This window comes from Bombina bombina, chromosome 6 (genome assembly GCF_027579735.1).
Source record: "Bombina bombina isolate aBomBom1 chromosome 6, aBomBom1.pri, whole genome shotgun sequence".
Taxonomy (NCBI): domain Eukaryota; kingdom Metazoa; phylum Chordata; class Amphibia; order Anura; family Bombinatoridae; genus Bombina; species Bombina bombina.
The window spans coordinates 864,085,635-864,112,218 of NC_069504.1; the positions used below are offsets into that span (position 1 = coordinate 864,085,635).

General features: G+C 40.6%; 1 protein-coding gene across 2 annotated transcripts in view; it reads right to left on the minus strand.

Annotated features, from left to right (window-relative positions):
- The window catches only part of LOC128663804 (eukaryotic translation initiation factor 4E type 2), a 47,040-nt gene extending 23,370 nt beyond the window's left edge, over positions 1 to 23,670 (minus strand). Inside the window, exons 1-3 of one of the 2 annotated variants that reach the window (XM_053718321.1) lie at positions 23,541 to 23,670; positions 23,150 to 23,331; positions 9,192 to 9,326 (exon numbers count right to left, since the gene is read on the minus strand). In XM_053718321.1, the coding sequence (XP_053574296.1) occupies positions 9,192 to 9,326; positions 23,150 to 23,230 (216 nt within the window). In that variant the 5' untranslated portion in view covers positions 23,231 to 23,331; positions 23,541 to 23,670. Of the gene's footprint in view, positions 1 to 9,191; positions 9,327 to 23,149; positions 23,332 to 23,520 lie in introns of both variants that reach the window. The other variant, XM_053718319.1, reaches the window with a different exon arrangement.
- Between the last annotated feature and the right edge of the window lie 2,914 nt (positions 23,671 to 26,584).

Sequence of the window (26,584 nt, forward strand, 5' to 3'; positions counted from 1 at the left end):
AATTGATACATTTTATTAGATGCTTTGCTTATAACTTAATGTTACTTTTAGCCGCCAGAACGTCTGCTTCTGCGACTGAGGTAAGTGTGCAGCCAGGGATGCGCGTTAATAGCAGAAAAACCCTTGTAACCCTTCTCTTCCCCGGCTCAAAAGTGTTAATAGCACTGCACAGGAAAAAAAAGTGTTATCCCTGCTGCGGTCTGCTTGTGAAGACTGTTAGCTGAAGAGATGTGTATGGGTGGAGTTCCGGGAATTGCCGATTCACATTTTTGATAATCCAATCACCATTGCCAAATTAGACAATCAACCAACCGGTATAAGCTTTCACGGTAGTGTTTTAAAAAAAAAAAAAAAGAACATGAAGGCTGAAGCTAGCGCTGCTGAATACTGAGGCTGTCCGAACCCCCCCCCCCCCTCTACTGAAGCCCGCGCCCAGGCTGTAAACATTTGTTTGTGAATGTGCACGCGCTAGCTTCACCCTTCATGTTCTTTTTTTACAACACTACCGTGAAAGCTTATACCGGTTGGTTGTGTGTCTAATTTGGAAATGGTGATTGATTATCAAAAATGGGAATCGGCAATTCCCGGAACTCCACCCACACACATCTCTTCAGCTAACAGTCTTCACAAGCAGACCGCAGCAGGGATAACTCCTTTTTTTTCCCTGTGCGGTGCTATTAACACTTTGAGCGGGGAGGAGAAGGGTTACAAGGGTTTGCAGAAAAGGCAGCTGGGGGGGGGGGTATCTCTAGATGTCTCACGTACCGGTGTTCGGCCCCTCCCTCCATAACGCAACACTGGAGTGCTATGTTTTCTGTGTGATATCATAAAAGCATATAAAGTCACAGGCAGCAGATGTATTATATACCCCTGGGGCTGTTTGTATGTTTTAACCTTTACAAACAGCCCCAGGGGGTATATAATACATCTGCTGCCTGTGACTTTATATGCTTTTATGATATCACACAGAAAACATAGTACTCCAGTGTCATGCTATGGAGGGTGTCAGTGTGCAGGTCTGCAGGAGCCGAACACCGGTACGTGAGACATCTAGAGATCCCCCCCCAGCTGCCTTTTCTGCAAACCCTTCTCCTCCCCGCTCAAAGTGTTAATAGCACCGCACAGGGAAAAAAAAAGTGTTATCCCTGCTGCGGTCTGCTTGTGAAGACTGTTAGCTGAAGAGATGTGTGTGGGTGGAGTTCCGGGAATTGCCGATTCCCATTTTTGATAATCCAATCACCATTGCCAAATTAGACACACAACCAACCGGTATAAGCTTTCACGGTAGTGTTGTAAAAAAATAACATGAAGGCTGAAGCTAGCGCTGCTGAATACTGAGGCGGTCCCCCCCCCCCACTCTACTGAAGCCCGCGCCCAGGCTGTAAACATTTGTTTGTGAATGTGCACGCGCTAGCTTCACCCTTCATGTTCTTTTTTTACAACACTACCGTGAAAGCTTATACCGGTTGGTTGTGCGTCTAATTTGGCAATGGTGATTGGATTATCAAAAATGGGAATCGGCAATTACCGGAACTCCACCCACACACATCTCTTCAGCTAACAGTCTTCACAAGCAGACCGCAGCAGGGATAACACTTTTTTTTCCCTGTGCGGTGCTATTAACACTTTGAGCGGGGAGGAGAAGGGTTACAAGGGTTTGCAGAAAAGGCAGCTGGGGGGGGATCTCTAGATGTCTCACGTACCAGTGTTCGGCTCCTGCAGACCTGCACACTGACACCTGCCCCTCCCTCCATAGCGTGACACTGGAGTACTATGTTTTCTGTGTGATATCATAAAAGCATATAAAGTCACAGGCAGCAGATGTATTATATACCCCCTGGGGCTGTTTGCAAAGGTTAGTTAGTTATTGTTATGTATAAAACTGGTATATTAGTTTAGTGGGCGGCATTGGGCAAGGAACCTGACCCCTTACTGGTATTTGGCAAGTCAATGAGGAAGTCTGAATAAAGAAACATGATGTGACCTACTGTATGTGTATGTGTAATATATAAATATATATATATATATATAAAATGTGTTTATAGGTTTATAGAAAATAGTAAAGCAAAGAGTGCCAAGGAGTTAGTGTTACATTAGATGACTGTAACCATAGATACAGATTATATAGTGTATAGAGCTATATAAGACAGGGTGTATATGTGTGTGTGTCAAGAGATGACTGTAAGATACAGATTATAGATTGTATTGAATAGAGCTATATGACAGAGTGTGTGTGTGTGTATATATATATAATAATAATAAATATATATATATATATATATATATATATATATATATATACACACACACACATATATATATATACACACACACACACACTCACATATATATATATATACACACACACACTGAATTTTATTTAAAAATGACCTGCAGAAATTTTTTTATTACAAAAAAATCTCATCGCAGAAAGTGAAAAAAAGTTCTGCTTCTGGGGATGTGGATTTATTTTTTTTCAGCGGAAAATGGCTGTTTTTATTTTTATCCCTCCCTCTCTAGCGACTCTTCTGTGGAGTTCCACATTTTGGGTATTACTATCCCATACGTCACTCGTGAACTCTTGCCAAATACATGAAAGAAAACCTGATAAATTCATTTCTTTCATATTGGCAAGAGTCCATGAGACACACCCTTTTTATGGTGGTTATATTTTTTTGTATAAAAGCACAATTATATTTCCAGTTCCTTTTTTTGATGCTTTTTACTCCTTTTTCTACACCCCACTACTTGGCTTTTCATTAAACTGAATTGTGGGTGTGGTGAGGGGTGAATTTATAGGCATTTTGAGGTTTGGGAAACCTTGCCCCTCCTGGTAGGATTGTATATCCCATACGTCACTAGCTCATGGACTCTTGCCAATATGAAAGAAATTAATTTATCAGGTAAGTTCTTACATAAATTATGTTTTTTCGAAGTGCTGCAAACTTCAGCATTTGCAGGTTACATGAATTGTATCTTTATTTTACCTCCTTAAAAATGACATCCAAATTATTTCTGTCACGATAGAGCACTGGTTTTCAATCCTGTCCTCAGGCCTCCCCAACAGGCCAGATTTTGAGGATATCTGAACTGAAGCACAGGTGAAATAATCACCTGACTACTAAACATGGTTATTTTACCTGCTCTTATACAAGGTAATTTAGAAAACCTGGCCTGTTGGCGAGGCCGGAGGACAGGTGTGAAAACCAGTCCAATAGAGCAAACAATCTTAAAAAAAATAATTCCCCAATTTTCTTCTATTACCAAATGTACTTCTTTCTCACTTTATTCATTGTCAGAGAATACATAGGTAGGTATTGCACAAGGTTTAACCCCTTAGTGACCGAGGACGTGCAGGGTACGTCTGAAAAAAAAAAGGCAGTTAACGCCTGACGACGTACCCTGCACGTCCTCGGCTAAAGTGAGTGCTGGAAGCGATCAAGATCGCTTCCAGGCACTATTACAGTACCGCAGGGATGCCTCGATGTCTGGGCATCCCTGCAGTGCTGTTCCGGAGTGCCGGGACCGGATTGATCACTCCCCCTTGAGTGATCACTTCCGGTTTTGCTCCACGTGGAACCCGGCAGTGCAGCAGAGCATCGGAAGCGATCGGACACGCTTCCGATGCTCTGCTAGTGTGCTAAGTGCCTCGGTGGGTCGAGGCACTTAGTTAGTGTATAAATAAAAACAAAAATTTGGGAAAAAAACGATAATAAAATAAAAAAGCCCCCACATATAGCCCCCCCCCATGAGGCTTCCAAAATGGCGATGCCCAGTGCATCATGGGGCCTCTGGGGGTGTCCCTAGCCTGCCTCACCATAGGGGCAAGCTAGGGTCACCCAATCTGAGCCTTCCCACAAAAAAAAAAAAAATAATAATAAAATCTCCCATTTGTCTGATCAGGTCAATATTTGTAAATATTGACTCTGATCAGTGTGGATCTCCCTCCCTCTCCTCACTTGCTATTTTGTTGGAGAGAGAGAGAGACCTGTATTTAGCAGAGAGAGATTTATTTCTTTTATTTGTTAAAAAATATAGAACCAAAGGCTCTTTTCAGATATACTATAAATCACTGGCAGTAGCACAGCTGCACTTTTTTTGCTGTCTGTGCATTTTTTTAGGGGTTAATTTTTGTTGTTGTATTTTTTTAAAAAAACCCAAAGGCTCCTTTCAGAGCCATTTAGCTAATTTAATTTAATGACTATTTAACCCCTAGCTTGCCAGTGATCGCTATACATCACTGGCATTAGCATAGCTGTACTTTTTTGCTGTCTGTGCATTTTTTTAGGGGTTAATTTTTGTTGTAATTTTTTAAAAACCCAAAGGCTCCTTTCAGAGCCATTTAGCTAATTTAATTTAATTTAAAGAGTATTTAACCCCTAGCTTGCCAGTGATCGCTATAAATCACTGGCATTAGCATAGCTGTACTTTTTTGCTGTCTGTGCATTTTTTTAGGGGTTAATTTTTGTTGTTGTAATTTTTTAAAAACCCAAACGCTCCTTTCAGAGCCATTTAGTTAATTTAATTTAAAGAGTATTTAACCCCTAGCTTGCCAGTGATCGCTATAAATCACTGGCATTAGCATAGCTGTACTTTTTTTTTAAAAACCCAAAGGCCATTTAGTTAATTAATTAATTTTGGTTTTCTGTGACAGATACAATAATGTCAAAGAAAACATATAGTGCTGAGGAGGCATATGCCATCCTTGCGTCAGAGTCAGATGCCTCTATGTCTGACTCAGACCCCAATTTTGACCCTGCCATATGCTCAGATACATCATTAGATGCAGTATCAACTGATAGTGATGTATCTGTGGCTGCTAGACCCCCTGCTAGAAGGAGGCGTGTTGCTGCCATTGCCGCTGAAGAGTGGGTAACGCCTCATCTCCAGAGGCCAGATATCCCACCCTTCACAGCAAATGCTGGCATAAATATAGATGTGGCAGGTTTTAGCCCCCAACAGTTTCTGGAGGTGTTTCTGGGTGATGATGTATTGGGGAACATTGTCGCCCAAACTAATTTATATGCCCATCAGTACCGTGCTGCAAAGCCTGAAACATATTTGGCAAAGCAGCAATGGGCCCCCATCAATGTGCCAGAATTTAAAAAATTCTGGGCATTGACTATGCTGATGGGCATCATAAAGAAACCCTCCGTTCGCTCCTACTGGAGCAGTAGCCCCATCTGCTCTACCCCCATTTTCTCCCAGAGTATGTCGAGGCAGAGGTATGAAATGATTCTTCATTTCATGCACTTCAGCGACAACAGCCTGTGCCCCCCTAGGGAGCATCCCCAATTTGACAGGCTGTATAAAATCCGCCCCCTGATTACCCACTTTTCTGCCAGGTTTGCAGAGGCTTATACACCTGGAAGGAATATATGCGTTGATGAATCCCTGATGAAGTATAAGGGAAGGCTGGGATTCAAGCAGTATATTCCTTCCAAGCTCTCCAGGTATGGGGTAAAGGTGTATAAGCTCTGTGAGAGCGAGACTGGGTATACTCAGGCCTTCCGGGTGTATGAGGGAAAGGATAGCCACCTTGACCCTCCAGGTTGCCCAGAACATATGGGAACCACTGGCAAGATTGTCTGGGACCTGATATTACCCCTAATGAACAAAGGGTATCACTTGTACTTAGACAATTTTTATACAAGTGTCCTTTTGTTCAAGCTACTGTATTGCTTTGATACAGTAGCTTGGGGTACTATTAAAAAGAACCGCACAGGTTTCCCAGGACAACTTGTACGCACCCGGCTACAAAGGGGGGAGACCTCAGCTCTGCGCCAAGAGGAGCTGTTGGCACTTAAGTACAGAGACAAGAAGGATGTATACCTTCTTACCACCATCCACACAGAGAGGACGGTGGCGGTCTCTGTACGTGGCAGAGCTGAGATCATAAGGAAGCCAGTGTGCATCAAGTCTTATAACCGGCATATGGGTGGGGTTGATCTGGCAGATCAGCTGCTGCAGCCCTACCTAATTATGCGGAAGACAAGGGCCTGGTACAAAAAGGTTGCAATTTACCTAATGCAGATTGCAACCCACAACGCTTTTTTGTTGTTCAAAAAAGCAAACCCCGGAATGAAACAGACTTTTTTACAATTTCAGCTCCAGATCATTTCGGGGATTTTGTACCATGATGCACCTGCTCCCCGGGCGGTGATGGGAGAGAGCAGACTTGGGGCTACTCATTTTATTTTTAAAATCCCCCCTACTGCCGCAAAGCAGAGACCACAAAAAAAATGCAGAGTCTGTACCAAGAGGGGGCAGAGAAGGGACACTGTAAATCACTGTCCTGATTGCCCTGGACAGCCTGGACTCTGCATTGGGGACTGCTTCAAGCGGTACCATACAATGGTCAATTTTTAAAAAATAAATACATTTGCTGTTATTTTTTTTTGTTATGTTTACTGTTAAATTTTTTGTTGTTATTTTTTTACTTTTAATGTGCCAGATTTTTACATTTCACTAATATATTTTTTTTTCTAAAATGGGGCTGTTCTTTTTTTTTTTTTTTTTTACAAAAACCCCCGTCAAACCTATGCATGGGGGACATAGGTGTTCTCAAGGTGCCTTGCAGAAAACAACCTGTAGTATTTTTTTTGCACTAACTTACAACAGTCTCTCCTAAATCATAGTCAAAAAGCAATGTGTGTGTAAAAATGAAAATTGAAAAATTGCCACCATACACTTTCTCCAATTTTTTTGGCTAAAACGGTTGCTTCAAAGGCATCAAAGCCCACCATATACAATACCTTGGGGTGTCAACATTTCAAAAATATGCACATTCATGGCAATAAATAAAAGTGGGGTTTACAATAGGCCCCAAACTAAAGATAGGCCTATCAGAAGAAATACTCTCACTTAATAACTAAAATCACAAGTCATAAAATTGTAACATAACCTTCCCAAAATCTTGGCAAACCTATGCATGGGGGGCATAGGTGTACTCAGGGTGCCTTGCAGAAAACAACCTGAAGTATTTTTTTTGCACTAACTTACAACAGTCTCTCCTAAATCATAGTCAAAAAGCAATGTGTGTGTAAAAATGAAAATTGAAAAAATGCCACCATACACTTTCTCCAATTTTTTTGGCTAAAACAGTTACTTCAAATGCATCAAAGCACACCATATACAATACCTTGGGGTGTCAACATTTCAAAAATATGCACATTCATGGAAACAAATAAATTGGGGTATGTTAAAATACCCCCAAAAAGACAATAGGCAAAGAAAATATGTTAAATGTGAAAAGAAAATCACAAACGCATGTCAGACATTTGGCATTACAGCCCCCGAACAAGCCAAGAAACTTATGCATAGGTGGTATCACTGTACTCAGGAGATGTTGGTGAACACATATTGGGGTCTTCTTTGGCAGTAACACATAACAGGAGCTGAGAATTCATGTCTAAAGTACAATGTGTGTGAAAAATAACACACAAAAAATGACTGCCCAATAGTTTGACAAAGACTGGTGGTTGAATTAGTGCATGGAAAGTGTTAAAATACCAGCATTTTAAATACCCTAGGGTGTCTACTTTTCAAAAATATATGGTTTGATGGGGGTAAATTACATTGGCCGGCTTCAGAAATGTCCTACATAGGACATGGGTGCATGAGATGTGAAAATTCCAAGTTGAAAAACTGGAATGCGCCCCCTAAAATTAAGGCCTTTTAGCCCCCAGAGAACCCGACACACCTATACATGGGTGGTATCACTGTACTCAGGAGATGTTGTTGAATACATATTGAGTTTTTTTTTTGGCAGTAACACATAACAGGGACTGAGAATACATGCCTAAAGTACAATGTGTGTGAAAAATAATGCAAAAAAATGACTACCTAAAAGTTTGACAAAGACTAGTGGTTGAATTAGTGAATGCAGTTTTAAAATACCAGCATTTGAAATACCCTAGGGTGTCTACTTTTTAAAAATATATGGTTTGATGGGGGTAATTTGCATTGTCCGGCTTCAGAAATGTCCCAAATAGGACATGGGTGCATGATGACAGATGTGAAAATTCTAAGTTAAAAAACTGGAATGCGCCCCCTAAAAATAAGGCCTTTTAGCCCCCAGAGAACCCAACAGACCTATACATGGGTGGTATCACTGTACTCAGGAGATGCTGCTGAAGACATATTGGGGTGTTATTTGGCAGTAACCCTTAACGTTCTCAGTAAATGTATTCTTGAATTGCTATTTTGTCAAACTTTGGCATAGATTGGTGGTAAAATAGTTGCATGGAAAGAGTCAAAATACCCCATGTTTAATACCTTAGGTTGTGTTCTTTTAAAAAATATATATATGTGAAGGGTTAATCAGGGATTCCTGACAGATATCAGTGTTCCAATGTAACTATCGCTAATTTTTTTAAAAAAAAATTGGAAATAGCAAAGTGCTACTTGTACTTATTGCCCTATAACTTGCAAAAAAAGCAAAGAACATGTAAACATTGAGTATTTCTAAACTCAGGACAAAATTTAGAAACTATTTAGCATGGGAGTTTTTTGGTAGTTGTTGAAGTGTAGGAGATTTTGAGGGTCAAAGTTAGAAAAAGTGTGTTTTTTTCAATTTTTTCCTCATATTTTATAAATTTTTTTATAGTAAATTATAAGATATGATGAAAATAATGATATCTTTAGAAAGTCCATTTAATGGCGAGAAAAACGGTATATAATATGTGTGGGTACAGTAAATGAATAAGAGGAAAATTACAGCTAAACACAAACACCGCAGAAATGTAAAAATAGCCTTGGTCCCAAACGGACAGAAAATGGAAAAGTGCTGCGGTCATTAAGGGGTTAAAGAACTACACAGCAGTTTTGCAATAATGATTTAGAACACTAGATGGCAGCAGTGTCTGTACAATGTATAACACTATTAAACACATTCTTGCAAAACTGCAGCCATATAGTGATCTAGGTACATGCTTTTCAACAAAGGATACCAAAACAACAAAGTAAATTTGATACCAGAAGTAAACTGAAAGGTTTTGTTTTTTTTAAATTGTACACTGTGTTATGAAAGAAAAATGTTGCTTCATGTAACTAACTGTGGCGAATTAGGGTTAGATTAGTTTATCCACTGCTCTAAGTAATGACAAAGGCGTTTAAGCAATTAGCATTAATGGGACAGGAAATGTGTTTAAGATCTATTTAACTGTAGCTCATTTAATGCAAATACTTACTGATGCCACAGTACCAAACTGCCGGATATTCTGCTCATAGTTGTGGGTACTTGCCGGTCTGGAAGGCGTTCTACGAGAGTACCAGAAGGTGTACCTGAACTGCAACGGGTGCTCTCCAGGACCAACTGTCACCTCCTGTGTAAAGATAAAGCTATCGAAATGATCCTACAGAGAGTTTAGCACATTTCTTTTCAAGCTGTTAAGTATTGTCTACATGAGCGGTCTTTGTATATATAATTATCACCATAAAACTATTGCCTAATATTAAAGAGAAAAATAAAAGCAGAGCTATGGGTACATAAAACAATTATGCCACAAATAAAAAAAATTAAAAAAAGTGTAAGACCCTGTGATTTCCAGTAGTTTTGCTGTATGGCACAACTTGGATTTCTGAAATTCAAAGAACACCCTTATTTATAAAATGTTTGACACTGACACCAATAAGGTATTATGTTAAACTAAAGCAAATATCAGAGAGATATTTAGCAACAATTCATTTTATGTACAATATATTATGTAGGAAACTATAGACAGCAAAGCTAAAGTCAATATTAAACAACTGTCCACTTAACTTCTATTATCTAATTTTGCTTTGTGCTCTTCCTATTCTTTGTTGAAAAGCATACCTAGGTAGGCTCAGAGCAGCAATGCACACATATGCCTCTTGTCATGGGCTCCCCCTATGTGCTCAGCTAGCTCCCAGTAGGGCAGTGCTGCTCCAACAAAAAATTCAGAGAAAAGGAAGCAAAAATAAATGATAGAAGCAAGCTCAAAAGTTGTGCAAAAAAGCAATAAAGTCAAATTTAAACTTTCATGATTTAGACAGAAGGCGCAAAAAAAATAAAAATTCCAATTTACGTCCATTATCAAATTAGACACTTTTTATACGCACACATTCTGAGGCATCAGCTCTTACTGAGCATGTGTAAGAGTTTACAGTACTATTTACATATATAAATATTTGGGATTGACTTATGGTTTTCCTATGATCCAGAGAGAATGGCCTGAATAAACAAAACTATACATGGATAGTATAATGCTAGGGTTGCCACCTGTCTGGGAATCACCCGGGCAGTCCGGGTTTCCATATGTGTGTCTGGGTTTGAAGCCGAGTCAGGCCCGGACATGGAAATGTGGCGAACTGTGCCAGGGGGCTGCCATCTAGAGGAAAAATAGGGCCAGTTGGTGAAATGAGGAATGCACTTGTTTGCAAAGCTTTCAAATACTTTTTTTTTTTACTTGAGCCATGGATGCTTAGGAAATAAGTTGAAGATAGGGACAACTGCAGCTCTATGAGGAGGGTGCACATGGGGCATTTGCTAACCTTTTTTTTCCCACAGAAGTCATGGAGGAATGTTTGATAAAGCACATTGTGCTGTACGCTATAATTACACAGTGAAAGTGTCTCCTTGCGCAGCTGGCACATCTGACCAGCTCGGGGAACAGCTGCTACCCTGCACACTTGTGCGTTTGTGATCTGTGCGGAATACATCTCAATGGAACTACATGTAAGAACTCAGGATCTGGCGAGTGTAGAAAGGCAAAAAACAAACAAAAAAAACCACCCGAACAGTCTTGTACTTTAGCAGTGCAGATATTAAATCTAGTGCTGAGCGACTGTTTCTTCACAGTGTTCTTTCCCCCCCTGCGGCTTAGCTGAATGATTAGGTGCAGCGTAAGAGTAGGGCAGGAGGTCAAAGCTTTTCTACTTCCTCTTCCAGCCCTGGAGGTTTCCTCTATTCTCTCCCCTCTGCCTCTCCCATACATGTGGAGCTGTCATTATCAGTACAAGCCAGGAGTTAAAGGGACAATTAAGTCATAATTAGACATTCATAATTCAGAAAGAACATGCAATTTTAAACAATTTTCTATGTCACGTCTATTATTTAATTTGATTCCTTCTCTTGTCATCCTTTGTTGAACGGTTTATCTAGATAAGTTCAGGAGCAGCAAAGCTGCTGATTGGTGGCTGCATATATATGCCTATTTGCATTGGCTCACCTCGTGTTCAGTTAGCAACAAATGATACCAAGAGAATGAAGCAAATTTGATAACAGAAGTAAACTGAAAAGCTGTTTAAAATGTAATAATCTACCTAAATCATGAAAGAAGAATGTTGGGTTTCCTGTCCCTTTAACTTAAAGTGAAGGTAAACTTTGATGAATGAAAGCCCGGTTTTTAAAAATACTATTAAAAACAGAGGCACTTTCATTCATCAAAGTTTAGAAAGCAGCTGTTTTGTTTAAAAAAAATTACCTCTAACGGGGGCGGAGCCAACTCTCAAGGAGAGCAGACGTGCCTAAGCTGAGCTCCTGATATAATTAGATAAAACTCCAATTTAAATTCAGTCTTTTTTCCAATTAAATAGACAAGGCTGACTTAGCTATAGCCTGCAGCTGACAGAGACTTGGGAAGAAGTGAAAAATCGGTGGCTGGACCTGTACTTTTTGCCCGACAAAAAGATCTAATCTGAGGCTGAACCTGAGGCCTACACAAAGACCCACTGCAAGGATTATCCACTCTACACTACCCGGGGATTGTTACTGAAGCTCGGATATCCCGAGAATCAGCCATGTACTGATAGGGCAGGAGGACTCCCGGAACAGAAGAAGAGCCCAAGAGAGGGAGGCAGACCAGAGGAAGGCGACGCTACCAGTAGCCGCAAGTCGCAAAGCGGAGCAACCCTTGCTGCGAACGTTACCTTAAGAACCTCTCCTGGCAACATACCCGTAAGAACAGGTCCCGGAGCAGTGAGACACAGTGGCAGAGGAGATCCGTGTGGACGTTCACGACCGAGGCGGATCCGGAGGGCCGTTTCATAGCTGAAAGCGAGACGCCATCTTGAAAGCAAAAGTAAGTGCGTAGGCTCACTGAACTGTACGCACAAGACTGGTGATCGGCTCCAGGCTGCCACAAGAGACTCAAGGTACTCTCCTAACATAGGAGCTAACAGATTTGAGGGGAGGCCCCCATCCCACATGCCTAAAGTACCCTACACTAAAAGGGGAGCAAACAGGCCTCAGAGAGAGCTGCAGTGGGCTGCAGAAACGCTAACTGTAGGGGCATTTGCGGCATTGACGCTAAGACACTATAAGGGAACCAGAAAGTTTACACTTTGGGCATACAACCCAAGCATATCTAGAGACAGCTAGAGAATTCTGGAACACAAATAGGAGAACTAGACAGATGCTGTAAAGCACACCTCTGATGGGTAGCCACCCCTAAGGTTTATCACCTAATTTTCAACTCATCCATACCTAGATTTGTATACTTAACATCAGCCCCCCAGACTGAGACTTTCACATCAACCTTATATTGAGACAACCCTCTAGACCACAGGGGGTTTCCGTTACTGTGCTATTATTTTTTTTTTTTCTTTTTGTCTGTTTTGCTGCTGCGTCAGCTTATGTACCTCTGCTGCCCAGAGTGGAGTGCATTTATTTTATGTTTGCTTCACTTATTTACATCTAAAGGGCAAAAGACACTAACACTTCACTAACCTAATACACTCTCTACACGTCATATATTGCAAACTGCTCCCTAAACACCAGTGTCTCCTAACTTGGTCCTAACTATTGGTTCCTAGGTCACTATATTTGTTTTATTGCTCCTAAGGTGAAGAAGAAGTTCATTTAACTATTAGAGGCACTTTCTAAGACATATCCCCTTACTACTAGTAGTGGAGTGCCACAACACACAGCCTCCTGGAGGTCCCATAAAATTTATGGTAACAAGCCTCAGTAGTACAAAAGCCTAAATAGGCCCTGTGGAACAAAGTCCATCCCTATCTTAGACCTGCCCTGACTCGCCCTGTACACCCTATAAACCCCTGCACCTTACAACCACATTTATTAATCTCAGTTGCCCCTATAGGCTAGTAAGTGTTGCGCCAGCTTTTGAGTTTTGGGGCCACCCACTTAACATACAGTGCCATCTTGCTACCTAACCTATTTTTTTCTCTCCACAGGGCTCTGTTGATATTGTAACTTACATCACTGGTCTCTACATTGCGAGCCTTGTTAGACTAGTTGTGCATTTTGTGTATTGTGTGACCCCCTTAAAACTCTCGCTTTCCGGTTCTGCTGGTCTGAACTGGTCACCTCCTCTTTCCTTTTCCCCTCTCTTTTGGCAGTATCCTTTTTCCCCCCGAGTTAAGAGGGGGTCTGCCGCTGCCACACCTACTATCTTCAAGCTATCCCCACCTCTCCCTCTCTTGACTAGAATATCTAGGTGGGCCGCTCCCACTCCTGACTCTCCCTTCTCCTTGAGCTGACGCAAAAAAGTGCGAGAGTAATAATACTTTAGGCATTCCACCTAAGTAACCAACCCTCACCTTCCCGCTCCTGCTCAGTCTGTCTGGGTGGGTCACTTCCAACTTCCTTCTCCCTTCCTTCGGGTCGTATCCCTTTGTTCCCTAAGGTGAGAGGCGAGTTCTGAGATATCTATGTGACTATATTTATTCAGCTTTTCATCAGGTGGGCACGACCCTAGGCAAAGTGCTGATCTTGCTCTCTCTTTCTGGAATTGTCCCGCCTATCCATTAGATATCTCACCTATTTGCCAACCTTGGCTACCAGAAAGGCGTTTTTCGCCTTACTGATGTGGTAGGCGGGATATCAGGTATGACTGGGGCGGTTGACCTATTTTAACAGTACACACCTACTAGAACCTATCTTATGCTTTAAATAACGTAATATGTATCTTAATGCCTAACTGAAATTTTTTCCAGGACGCTAAGAGCCCTTGCCTACAAAAAAGTTCAAGTGAAACTCATTATTTATAGACCAGGCCAGCTCTCTTATTAAGGGTGAAGATGCCACAAACTGCCAGGAGGCAATCTAAGGCTCAAAACAAAGTTAAGAAGACAGTCCTAGACCATTTTTCCCTTCCAACTCATAGGGAGCCATCTCAATCGTCCTCTAGCCACGCTGACCAAGAATCTCAAGATGGGGACTCTCAATCCAGTGTCAATTCCTGTGTGGCCTCTCCTAAATATATCACGGAGACAACAATGCAATAGCTGCTGGCTGCCCAAACCCTTTCAATTACCCAGGAGATTCACCGAAGTTCAGCTGAACTCCGCAAAGATATCTCTGAGATAGGAGAACGAGTAGATGATCTGGAACGCAAACTAGATGACTTAACCACTGATCATACTAAACTCTTGGCATACTCTGAATCATTGGCTGATCAGATCACACAATTGGAATGCAAATTAGCCGACTTGGAAGACAGATCTAGGGGCAGTAATATTCGCTTTCGCGGTATCCCAGAGACTGTCTCACACCCGGAATTACAAAACTTCCTTACAGAGCTATTTAAGGAACTTCTGGGGACATTTACTATGACTCCCAACACATTGGAGCGCTGCCACAGAGCCCTTAGACCTAGATCGTTTTCATCGGATAAACCTAGAGACGTAGTGGTATGCTTTCATAGCTATAGTCTCAAAGACCATATCCTATAGGCGGCTTATCGCAGACCATCTTTGCCTGAGAGGTTCCAGAACATTCAGCTGTTACAAGACCTATCTCAACACACCTTGGTATTATTGTTTTTGTTAATTCTAGACGGCCAGATGGAGTACCATATGACTGTCACAAGGTTCAGTAGTAAGGTTCTTTTTTAATCTGTGAAATATTTAAATGCTGTTAAACTTATTTGTTAAATTATCATCACTGTTCTTTATATTCATAGGTCAAACCGCCCTGGTCTTTCCACTAGACCTTGGTAACCTCCCCCCCAAATGGCCCACTCGCTGGGCCTACCTTGGTGGACTATTTCCACCACAACAAATTCTTATGTGTTATGTAAAACTTATACACCACTTCTTATGTATCTAACCTCTTTTTCTCCCTCCCTCCCTCCCTATCCTTCTCTCTAGGCTCTTATTTCAATGGCCCATGTTATTAGACCCCAATGGCTAGAGAGGACACCATAAAGTTCCTCACGCATAATGTGAGAGGTTTGAATTCGCCTGGTAAGCGTAGTATGTTCCTTAGATCACTCAAACATTTAGACCCTGACGTGGTCTTCCTACAGGAGACACACTGGAAGAAAGGTGATATACCTACACTTTTCACTAAACATTATACTACTTTAGTATCTGCACCCTACACTTCTAAAGCAAGAGGTGTTGCTATCCTCATACATAAGCGCATTGCTTGCGAAATAACCTTTTAGTAAATAGACCCCCAAGCAAGATACATCATCCTAAAATGTAAGCTTAATCAAGCCATGTACACACTTGTCTCAGTATACCTCCCTAATACAGGTCAATGTCAATGCCTCTGTAAAATACTAAAGACAGTCGATAAATACAAGCAAGATAGAGTCATAATAGGTGGAGACTTTAACCTTGTCTGGGACCCCCTTATAGATAGGAAAACCAATAAACCAAACACTAAAGATTACCGTTTAGATACTTTGTCGCAAAAATTTCGGTCCCTTATGCTTGCATTTGGATTCTATGATATTTGGCGTGCATTCCACACCCGTGACAAGGACAATACGCACTTCTCTCCCCCGCATCTAACCTACACTAGACTGGACTACATCTTTAGTCAATCTCAGACCTTAGATCAAGTAAAGGACACTAATATCCATACATGCCCATGGTCAGACCATGACCAGGTCTCACTTTCAGTACACAATTCCTTTGCCTCACCATATCCACCAACATGGACTATGCCACATACTATCCTGTCTGACATTCCTTTCCGGGAGGAGCTAGGGAAGGACCTAAGGGAATTAATCACAATTAACGACAATCAGGCAGTTAAAGATGACACTTTATGGGGGGCTGTTAAAGCCTCAATTAGAGGCTTATTAATACGAAAACAGGCTATTCTTAGGAAGGCTCGTGGATTACCCCTCTCACAAGCCTTTAGCAAGCTTAACGACTTAGAGAAACTCATTCGAATTACCCCCTCTCTGGCACACACTACTGAAATAAGGGACTTAAAAGCCCACATCTGTGATTTGGAATTAAAAAGGAAGCAGCAACAACTGTTAAAAATCAGACAGCATGCTAGCAAACAAATTTAGACATAGAGAAAGTATTTCTCGCATACAAACCCTTAAATATAAAGGTCAATCCTCCACTCTGCCCAGCCAAATAGGATCTTTGTTTGCTTTATATTACGAAGCACTATATAATATCCAGACCTCAGAATCCCCTGCTGCTACTACATTGTTCAATATTCAGCAAGCTCTTAATAAACTTAATCTCCCTACTTTAACAGATGAGCAACAGGACTCTCTTAAAGCACCAATATCCATTCTCAAAATCAAACGGGTAATTGGCTCTCTTAAGCCGCTTAAGGCTCCAGGCCCCAACGGCTTCCCTACATTATTTTATAAAAGTTAAAGAAAAGAGCCAATTCCCATACTTCACCGCTTCTATCAGTATTCTGGCACACAGGGCTCCTTTAAAAAGGAGTTCCTCGAAGCCACTATTATCACTATCCCAAAACATGGTAAGGACCCCTTCTTTATGCCCTAGTTAGAGGCCTCTCTCTCTCATAAACACCGACATTAAAATTTACTCTAAGATTCTAGCTAACCGTGTATCGACCCTATTACCTCATTTAATTAATGAAGACCAGGTGGGTTTTATCCATAACCGTGAGGGCCCCGACAATACCAGACGCCTACTTAATACAGTAATGGAAGCTAACAGACTAGGGAAACCCTTCTTGGTGCTCTCGCTAGACGCCTAGAAGGCATTTGACCGGGTTTGCTGGGAGTATCTATGGGAGCTTTTAGACGTCTTTAAATTCCCAACAGAAACCCAATCTTATATACGGGACCTGTACTTGTTCCCAACGGCTAGGGTTCGAGGTATGGGATTCTGCTCTGACTCCTCTCTGTCCAACGGTACAAGACAGGGGTACCCCTTATCTCCCTTACTTTTCGCCCTCGCCATAGAACCCCTAGCTGAGCTCACACGTCAAGACCCTCTAATATCAGGGATCACACTTCATGGTACTACTCACAAAATTGCTCTTTTCGCCGATGATATCACAATATTTACATCAGCCCCTAAGACCACTATCCCCGCTCTTATGACTTTGCTAAAATTATTCGGCGACATGTCTTATTACAAACTTAACCCCTCAAAGACTGAGTATTATTCTAAGGGATTTCCGACAGAATACACCCAAGCCCTTATACAGACTTATGATTTTAACTGGGATCAGGACAATATTAAACATTTGGGTATTTTTATTTCACCTGCGCAATTAATACGAGACAACTATATTCCCCTTCTATCTGAACTAAGATCCCTAATAACTAAATGGGACTATAAGTCCATCTCTTGGCTAGGTAGGGTCACAGCCCTTAAGATGTCGTTTCTCCCTAAATTAACCTACCTATTCCGATGCCTACCCATTAGGCTCCCGCGATGCTTGCTCTTGCAGTTTCAAGGCGGATTTTCTAAATATATTTGGCAAGGAAAACCAGCCAGGGTTGCACACAAAACGTTACAATATACAAAATCTTTCGAGGGTATAGCCTCCCCATCTGTCACCCGCTATTACGAAGCAGCTATGCTTACACATAGCTCCCTATCCCCCCAGTGTGAGATGACGAGTAGATGGAGCTCCCTTGAACAGGCATCCCTACACAACCATATTTTTTTACGCAATTTAATTTGGATCCCCCCACACTGTAGACGCAATTTCAATATTGGAAATTGTATAATAAAGGAATGCTTACACTCCTGGGAAACACTGAGACACAACCCGTGGTTGCCCCTCACCCATTCACTCCCTCACTGGTCTGCTCCTTGGTCTCCCAGATTCACAACCAAATGCTTGGTCCAATTTAGGCATTTCCCAGGTCTCGGATCTAATGACGACCCAATCTCCAGACGCCTTACTATCTTTAACCCAAATCACCGGCACGCAGTCTACCTCTCCCAAATTATGCTTTGAATACACCCGGATTAAGAGCATGCTACGATCTTGGGGTTTTACCTCGTCACTTTCCCGCCCCTTGACCGTTTGGGAAACCCTCTGGAAAAAAGGAAGCAAAATCTGCAAGCCTCTATCCCATTTCTACTTACTAGTGGAAGGGGGGAACCCAGATGACAAAGCTCCTCATATTAAAAAAAAAAATGGGAAGACATCCTACATTTGTGTTTCCCCCAGCCCCTTTGGACTAGAGCCTTTGACCTCATGGCAAAAGCCATTCATTGCACGACCCTGTTCGAATCATATTATAAATTACTCTCACATTGGTACTTCACGCCCATGAGACTTTTTAGGCTTAACCTACTCCCCACACCTCAATGCTGGAGGCTATGTGGAAGACCAGGCGACTCCCTCCATATCTGATGGGAATGCCCCAAACTCAAACCGCTGTAGAACATTGTGTTCTCCCTACTAGCCAGATTAAGTATTCGTGTCCCAAAGTCTCCTGTAACAGCTCTACTACATGTAGGTTTACACTCTCTCCCCAAGTTCCAGAGCTACATGTGTGTATACCTCTTTTCAGCCACCAGACTTGCGATCACTAGAGTCTGGAAGCAACAGAGTCCCCCTAACTGGGCTTCTGTGATAGATATCATGGCCTATATCAATTCCATGGAAAGAAATGTGTTCTTTATTCTGGATAAGATAGACCTATTTGAGGCGATCTGGGAAGACTGGACCGATCTAATTAAACCTAACTGGTATCCCAGAACAGACATCTAGATTACTCCCCCGGGCCCCCCCAGCCCCATCTAGCCTAATCACTTTTCTCTCATAAGAGCCCCCCTCCCCTCATTTTCTTGTCTCTTCTTTCTCTCTCCTCCCTGACTCTTTTAACCTCTTTTTCTCTCACTATGTCTTCCTAAATCTTTCTCTTTTTCCTCCTCCCCCTCCTCCTGTTCTCTTCTTTTCTCATATCTCCTTTTGCACTTTCTATTGGCATACCTAACACACTCTATGCATCCAATGCACCTGAGACCTTTCCTTTATCATCTAATACAGATAACATGCTGGTAGAAACAATTTTGGTTATATGTATTGTGACTCTCTTTCACGACTTGTTATTCAATTCCCACTGTGTTTGGGAAATTATTTGCAATTTAACTTTCATTACTAATAAAGCTTTGAAAACGGGAAAAATAATAATAATAAAAAAAAATAAAAAATTACCTCTCGCCTCTTCACAGCCAGAGCAGCTTCCACCCGCTCGGAGATCCTCTCTTCACAAGTTATCAATGACTAATCCGGCTTCCTCCAATCACGGCTTTCCCATCAGGGGAATCATTGCCTGAGGCCATGCCGTGATTGGAGGAAGCAGGAGAAGTTTTTAAACAAAACGGCTGCTTTCTAAAAACTTTGATGAATGAAAGTGCCCCTGTTTTTAATAGTATTTTTAAAAACCGGGCTTTCATTTATCAAATTTTACCTTCACTTTAAGTCAGAGCACACAGGCACTAGTAAGGTAACAGTGATGTCATCTGCGTTAGCTAGCGTGAGGATCTGCATCTAGTTAGGTGGAAGAAGGTGACAATTCTGTGCTTTTCAGAACCACATTTATTCTTGTTAAAAAGTACATACTTAGATTTGGATTTGCCCAGATCTTAGTGTGTTATAATTTCACAAGAATAAATCCATAATTGAAAAGAGCCAAACAGCACGAGCGGCCACCTTTTTCCACTTTCGGATGCTACCAAAGAATTCAAAATGCACACCATTTGTAATATATAGATAAACATCACCATTATACAGTACAGGATGCTCATTATCAGTATATAGATACTCTTTACCAGTATATAGGTTATATTAAAATGCCATTTTAATCAGTTTTACTTTACATTTTGCTATGTGTTTAACTTCCCTCTTATTCCCAAATATTGTATTTCAAAGGGGACAAAGTTGCTATTCCCATTACACTGGGATGTACTTGCCTCCTGGGCCAAAAGTTGCCAGTCCTCCCCTGGCGAAACTTGCCTCTTCTGCAGCATTGTAGCATTCTACAGCTGCTAACATTTCTGCCTTTGCAAAATTATCTGTGCATTCCCAAAACAGCCACAGCAAAAAAGGTGACATTGTGCTTTTGCAAAAAACTGCACATGCCTACAGTTATTTCTCTTTCATGTGTCTTTGTGTGGGAGTGTACCTGTGCGTTTGTCAGTGTCTTTGTGGCTGTGTGTGTGTGAAAGAGTCAGTGTGTGTGTGTGTGTGAGAGAGAGAGAGAATGAGAGAGAAAAAAAGAAAAAGAAAAAAAAAGGAGGAGAAAGAGTTTTAGCATGTGTAAGAGAGTGTGCGAGTTTTAGCATGTGTAAGAGAGTGTGCGAGTTTTAGCATGTGTAAGAGAGTGTGTGTGTATGAGTTTTAGCATGTGTAAGAGTGTGTGTGTGTGTGTGTGTGTGTGTGTATGAGTTTTAGCATGTGTAAGTGTGTGTGTGTGTGTGTGTGAGTTTTAGCATGTGTAAGTGTGTGTGTGTGTGTGTGTGAGTTTTAGCATGTGTAAGTGTGTGTGTGTGTGTGTGAGTTTTAGCATGTGTAAGTGTGTGTGTGTGTGAGTTTTAGCATGTGTAAGTGTGTGTGTGTGTGTGTGAGTTTTAGCATGTGTAAGTGTGTGTGTGTGTGAGTTTTAGCATGTGTAAGTGTGTGTGTGTGTGAGTTTTAGCATGTGTAAGTGTGTGTGTGTGTGAGTTTTAGCATGTGTAAGTGTGTGTGTGTGTGAGTTTTAGCATGTGTAAGTGTGTGTGTGTGTGAGTTTTAGCATGTGTAAGTGTGTGTGTGTGTGAGTTTTAGCATGTGTAAGTGTGTGTGTGTGTGAGTTTTAGCATGTGTAAGTGTGTGTGTGTGTGAGTTTTAGCATGTGTAAGTGTGTGTGTGTGTGAGTTTTAGCATGTGTAAGTGTGTGTGTGAGTTTTAGCATGTGTAAGTGTGTGTGTGAGTTTTAGCATGTGTAAGTGTGTGTGTGTGAGTTTTAGCATGTGTAAGTGTGTGTGTGTGAGTTTTAGCATGTGTAAGAGTGTGTGTGTGAGTTTTAGCATGTGTAAGAGTGTGTGTGTGTATGAGTTTTAGCATGTGTAAGAGTGTGTGTATGAGTTTTAGCATGTATAAGAGTGTGTGTGTGCGTGTGTGTGTATGAGTTTTAGCATGTGTAAGAGTGTGTGTATGAGTTTTAGCATGTGTAAGAGTGTGTGTGTGTGTGTGTGTGTGAGTTTTAGCATGTGTAAGAGTGTGTGTGTGTATGAGTTTTAGCATGTGTAAGTGTGTGTGTGTATGAGTTTTAGCATGTGTAAGTGTGTGTGTGTATGAGTTTTAGCATGTGTAAGAGTGTGTGTGTGAGTTTTAGCATGTGTAAGAGTGTGTGTGAGTTTTAGCATGTGTAAGAGTGTGTGTGAGTTTTAGCATGTGTAAGAGACAAAGTGTGTGAGTGTGAGAGTTTTAGCATGTGTAAGAGTGTGTGTGTGAGTTTTAGCATGTGTAAGAGAGTGTGAGAGTTTTAGCATGTGTAAGAGACAAAGTGTGTGAGTGTGAGAGTTTTAGCATGTGTAAGAGTGTGTGTGTGAGTTTTAGCATGTGTAAGAGTGTGTGTGTGAGTTTTAGCATGTGTAAGAGTGTGTGTGTGAGTTTTAGCATGTGTAAGAGTGTGTGTGTGAGTTTTAGCATGTGTAAGAGTGTGTGTGTGTGAGTTTTAGCATGTGTAAGAGACAAAGTGTGTGAGTTTTAGCATGTGTAAGAGACAAAGTGTGTGTGTTTTAGCATGTGTAAGAGACAAAGTGTGTGTGTTTTAGCATGTGTAAGAGACAAAGTGTGTGAGTTTTAGCATGTGTAAGTGACAAAGTGTGTGTGTGTTTTAGCATGTGTAAGAGACAAAGTGTGTGTGTGTTTTAGCATGTGTAAGAGATTGTGTGAGAGATTAAAAAAAAAAAAAGAGTGTGAATATCTATGTGCGAGTTTTAGCATATGTAAGATTGTGTGTGAGAGATAGAGTGTGAATATCTATGTGCGAGTTGGTGAGTATGTGCTATTATACATAGGCCCCTATTTATGAAAGTCTGGCGGACCTGATCCGACAGTGCGGATCAGGTCCGCCAGACCTCGCTGAATACGGCGAGCAATAAGCTCGCCGTATTCAGCATTGCAGCAGCAGCTCACAAGAGCTGCTGGTGCAACGCCGCCCCCTGCAGACTTGTGGCCAATGGGCCGCCAGCAGGGGGTGTCAATCAACCCGATCGTACTTGATCGGGTTGATTCCCGGCGATGTCTGTCCGCCTGCTCAGAGCAGGTGGACAGGTTATGGAGCAGCGGTCTTTGTGACCGCTGCTTCATAACTGCTGTTTCTGGTAAGCGTGAAGGCTCGCCAGAAACACGGGGCATTAAGCTCCATACGGAGCTTGATAAATATGCCCCATAGTGTGTATTCTGCAAAAAAAAAAAATATCTGTCCTGTGCACAGGGCAAGAGTTTTCGGGTTTAGCCTGAACTAAAATGTGGAAACCATAAGAAATGCTGACTTAAGCATTTATAAAAACATAACTGAGTTGAAATAATGTTTTAACATTACTAAAAAATATTAGGCAGTAAAACAAATGTATCTTGCCAGCTATTAAAGGGACATGAAATTATTTCATAATTCAGATAGAGCATGACATCTTAGGCAACTTTCTAAATTACTCCTATTATAAATTTTTCTTCATTCTGTTGCTATCTTTATTTTAAAAGCAGGTATGTAAATTTTAGGAGCCAACCCATTTTTGGTTTAGAACCTGGGTTACGCTTGCTTATTGGTGGTTAAATGTAGCCACCAATAAGCAAGAACTATCCAGGGTGCTGAACCTAAAATGGGCCGGCTCCTAAGCTTTCCATTACTGCTTTTAAAATAAAGATAGCAAGAGAACAAAGAAAGTTTGATAATAGGAGTAAATTAGAAAGTTGTTTAAAATGTCATGCTCTATCTGAATGGCGTTATGGACTTTAAAAGTTTATTGTGAACCATACCTTGGAGTTGGACACTTTGTTGACATCCTCATCCTCATCAGCCTCCTGCACATTGATATCGTCATGTTCTGACAAACCCATGTCCAGAGTTGACAAGTGCAATGCCAATCCGCACAGCCTCGCAATCAGCTGCTAAAACAGATTCCAACTACAAACTTCCTGGGTTCTGTACTACAGGAATCCTATGCAAAACAAAGTAGTGCGAGTTCTTTTAAACGTTTACACATTATAACCACCCAGCCATTTCTTAGCCAGCAAATGCCACCAAAGCTGTACTAGCAAATCATTTAACTTCACTTTAAAGGTTTACTCTAAACGCGATCACCACCAATCACATCATACTTTACTCCCATATACTTCAGTCAGCGCACCCCAAACCACTTCTGCTTACTCCTCTTTCTTCATATCATCGTCGTCCTGGAAACAACTTAGTCCCTACTGGACACACTACTACAGAACGAAAGAAACTTGAACAACCATATGGATTATGTGTCCCCCGCGCATGCGCAATACAGTCAAAGCGCATACTCAATACAGGCAAAGCGCATGCGCAATACAGGCAAAGGCGTAAGACCAGAAACAATCGACGTTCGTGACGTTACGTTGACGCATGCGCACATCTTACTGCAGAAATAGAAATAATTGCCGTTATTGCAGTACTCAGCCATTGGCTGAATACTTCTGCAAAAAATTTCCTGACGTATTTGGTATTTGTGAGGAAAATATATGATATATGAAAACACATTCAAGAGACTTCAAAATTATTTAGAACGGATTTGCTGTGCATTTAAATTTCTCTTTTAATTCCATTTAGTATTATTTATTTACCATTTTATTCTTACAACTGAGCAATAACAAAACGTATTTAATTTAAATGCGACATGCAACAAAAAACAGAATAAAGCACAGGTACAGAGCAATAGCGTACACTTGAAAAGCCAACTAAAATGCATTAAGAGACAGGCTGGATTTAATTTAAATTCACTTGTCAGTAAGTCTCGAATTAAATAATGATTTCTACATAAACTTCATTTTTGGAATAACTTTTCACATTATTTTTCTAGTTATATCAGAAAATTATGGATTTTGTTAATACAATTGGAAATACACAGATACTTCTGAAATTACTAGAAGGGGAACTATCTGCATGTAATTTTTATACACTTTTAAACTCACTTCTATTTTCAAAAGTGCTTTGTTTTCTTGGTATCCATTGTTGAAAATTAATACACTAGCTGCTGATTGGTGCCTGCATACATTTGTCTCTTGTAATTGGCTAACAAGATGTGTTCAGCTAGCTTCCAGTAGTGCAATGCTGTTCCTTCAGCAAATGATAAGGGAATGAAGCAAATTTGATAATAAAAGTAAATTTGTTTTTTTTTGAGTTTCATGTCCCTTTCATTATTCATATTTGATCAACTTTTCATCAGTACTTTATTGGAGAAAAAAATCATTACTGTAATAATAACAATTTAAATATTTCTGTTTATCTAAAATAACTTTATAGTTTTCACTTTTTATTTTTTACTGCTTGCCCCTCTTAGGTCCTTGTGCAGATCTATTCCACTCCAATCAATCTTCTATTTATTGAGCTTCTTAAAACTTAGTAAGGAGTTGATTCTCTTCTGCACAGAATTTGCTTTGTTCTCCTGGTATCTGTTGTTAAAAAGCATACCTAAGTAGGCTTGAGAACAGCACGGCACTACTGGGAACTAGCTGCTGATTGGTGGCAGCACATATATGCATCTTGTCATTGGCTCACTTATTGTGTACAGCTAACTCCCGAAGTGCATTGCTGCTGCTTCAACAACAAAGGATACCAAGAGAATGAAGCAAATTTGATAATATAAGTAAATTTGAAATTTGTTTAAAATTGTATGCTCTATCAGAATCATAAATAAAAAGTTTGGTTTTCCTTTAAGGTCTATTTCTCAACATTGTATGCTTATTTTGTAACATTCTTACTGTGAAGAAGAGGCATGTTATTTCCGCAGGCACAAATTCACAATTTTGAGACCTACAAAACCAACTATATGATAAAATCTAGTTAGCTCAATATAATCTTACAGAAACCTCAGGGAGAGTATGACATTGTGAATGGATTAATAGAATTCATTTACCCCAAAAAATAAAAATTACAGCCATGAATATACAGCCTCTTACTACATAATTAAAAACTAATGCTTATTTCAGGATCAAAAATCTTGGATTATAATATATCTTAAAGTAAATGTCAATTTAGATGAATCGGTGCCCGGTTTTTAATATTCCTATTAAAAACAAGGGAACTTTAATTAATCAAAATTGACATTTTACTCATTTTCTTCAAAAACTTACCTTTTAATCCTGACAGTCGCTGCAGCACTTCCCCGCCCCTTGCAAGCACTCTTCGTGGGTCCAAAATTACGAATCCGGCTTCCTCCAATCATGACGTTGCCTCAGGCCATGATTCCCCCAGGGGAAAAGCTGTGATTGGAGGAAGCCGGATTTGTCATTTCTGACGTATGAAGATTCTTCCAACGGCCGGGGGAATCGCTGGAGCGGTTGTCAGGATTAAAAGGTAAGTTTTTAAAAAATCTGATTTAAATTGGAAAAAAAATTGATTTACTTAAAAGAAATCCATAAAAAAAAAAAAAAAAAATTATTTTTATCCACCCTGCTGAGACACAAACACTTCCCCTATAACAGTGAATGGAACAGCAAAAAACATAATTTATGTAAAAATTTACCTGATAAATTAATTTCTTTCATATTGGCAAGAGTCCATGAGCTAGTGACATATGGGATATACAATCCTACGAGGAGGAGCAAAGTTTCCCAAACCTCAAAATGCCTATAAATACACCCCTCACCACACCCACAATTCAGTTTAACGAATAGCCAAGTAGTGGGGTGATAAAGAAAGGAGTAAAAAGCATCAACAAAGGAATTTGGAAATAATTGTGCTTTATACAAAAAAAATCATAACCACCATAAAATGGGTGGGCCTCATGGACTCTTGCCAATATGAAGAAATGAATTTATCAGGTAGATTCTTACATCAATTATGTTTTCTTTCATGTAATTGGCAAGAGTCCATGAGCCAGTGACGTATGGGATATCAATAGATGTGGAACTCAATGCAAGAGTCACTAGAGAGGGAGGGCTAAAAATAAACAACAGCCATTTTCCGCTGAAAAAATAATCCACAACCCAAAATATAAGTTTATTCTTTAAATGACAAGAAAAACTTAAAACATCAGCAGAAGAATCAAACTGAAACAGCTGCCTGAAGAAGTTTTCTACCAAAAACTGCTTCTGAAGAAACAAATACATCAAAACGGTAGAACTTAGTAAATGATTGTAAAGAAGACCAAGTTGCCACTTTGCAAATTTGATCAACTGAAGCTTCATTCTTAAAAGCCCACGAAATGGAGACTGATCTAGTAGAGTGAG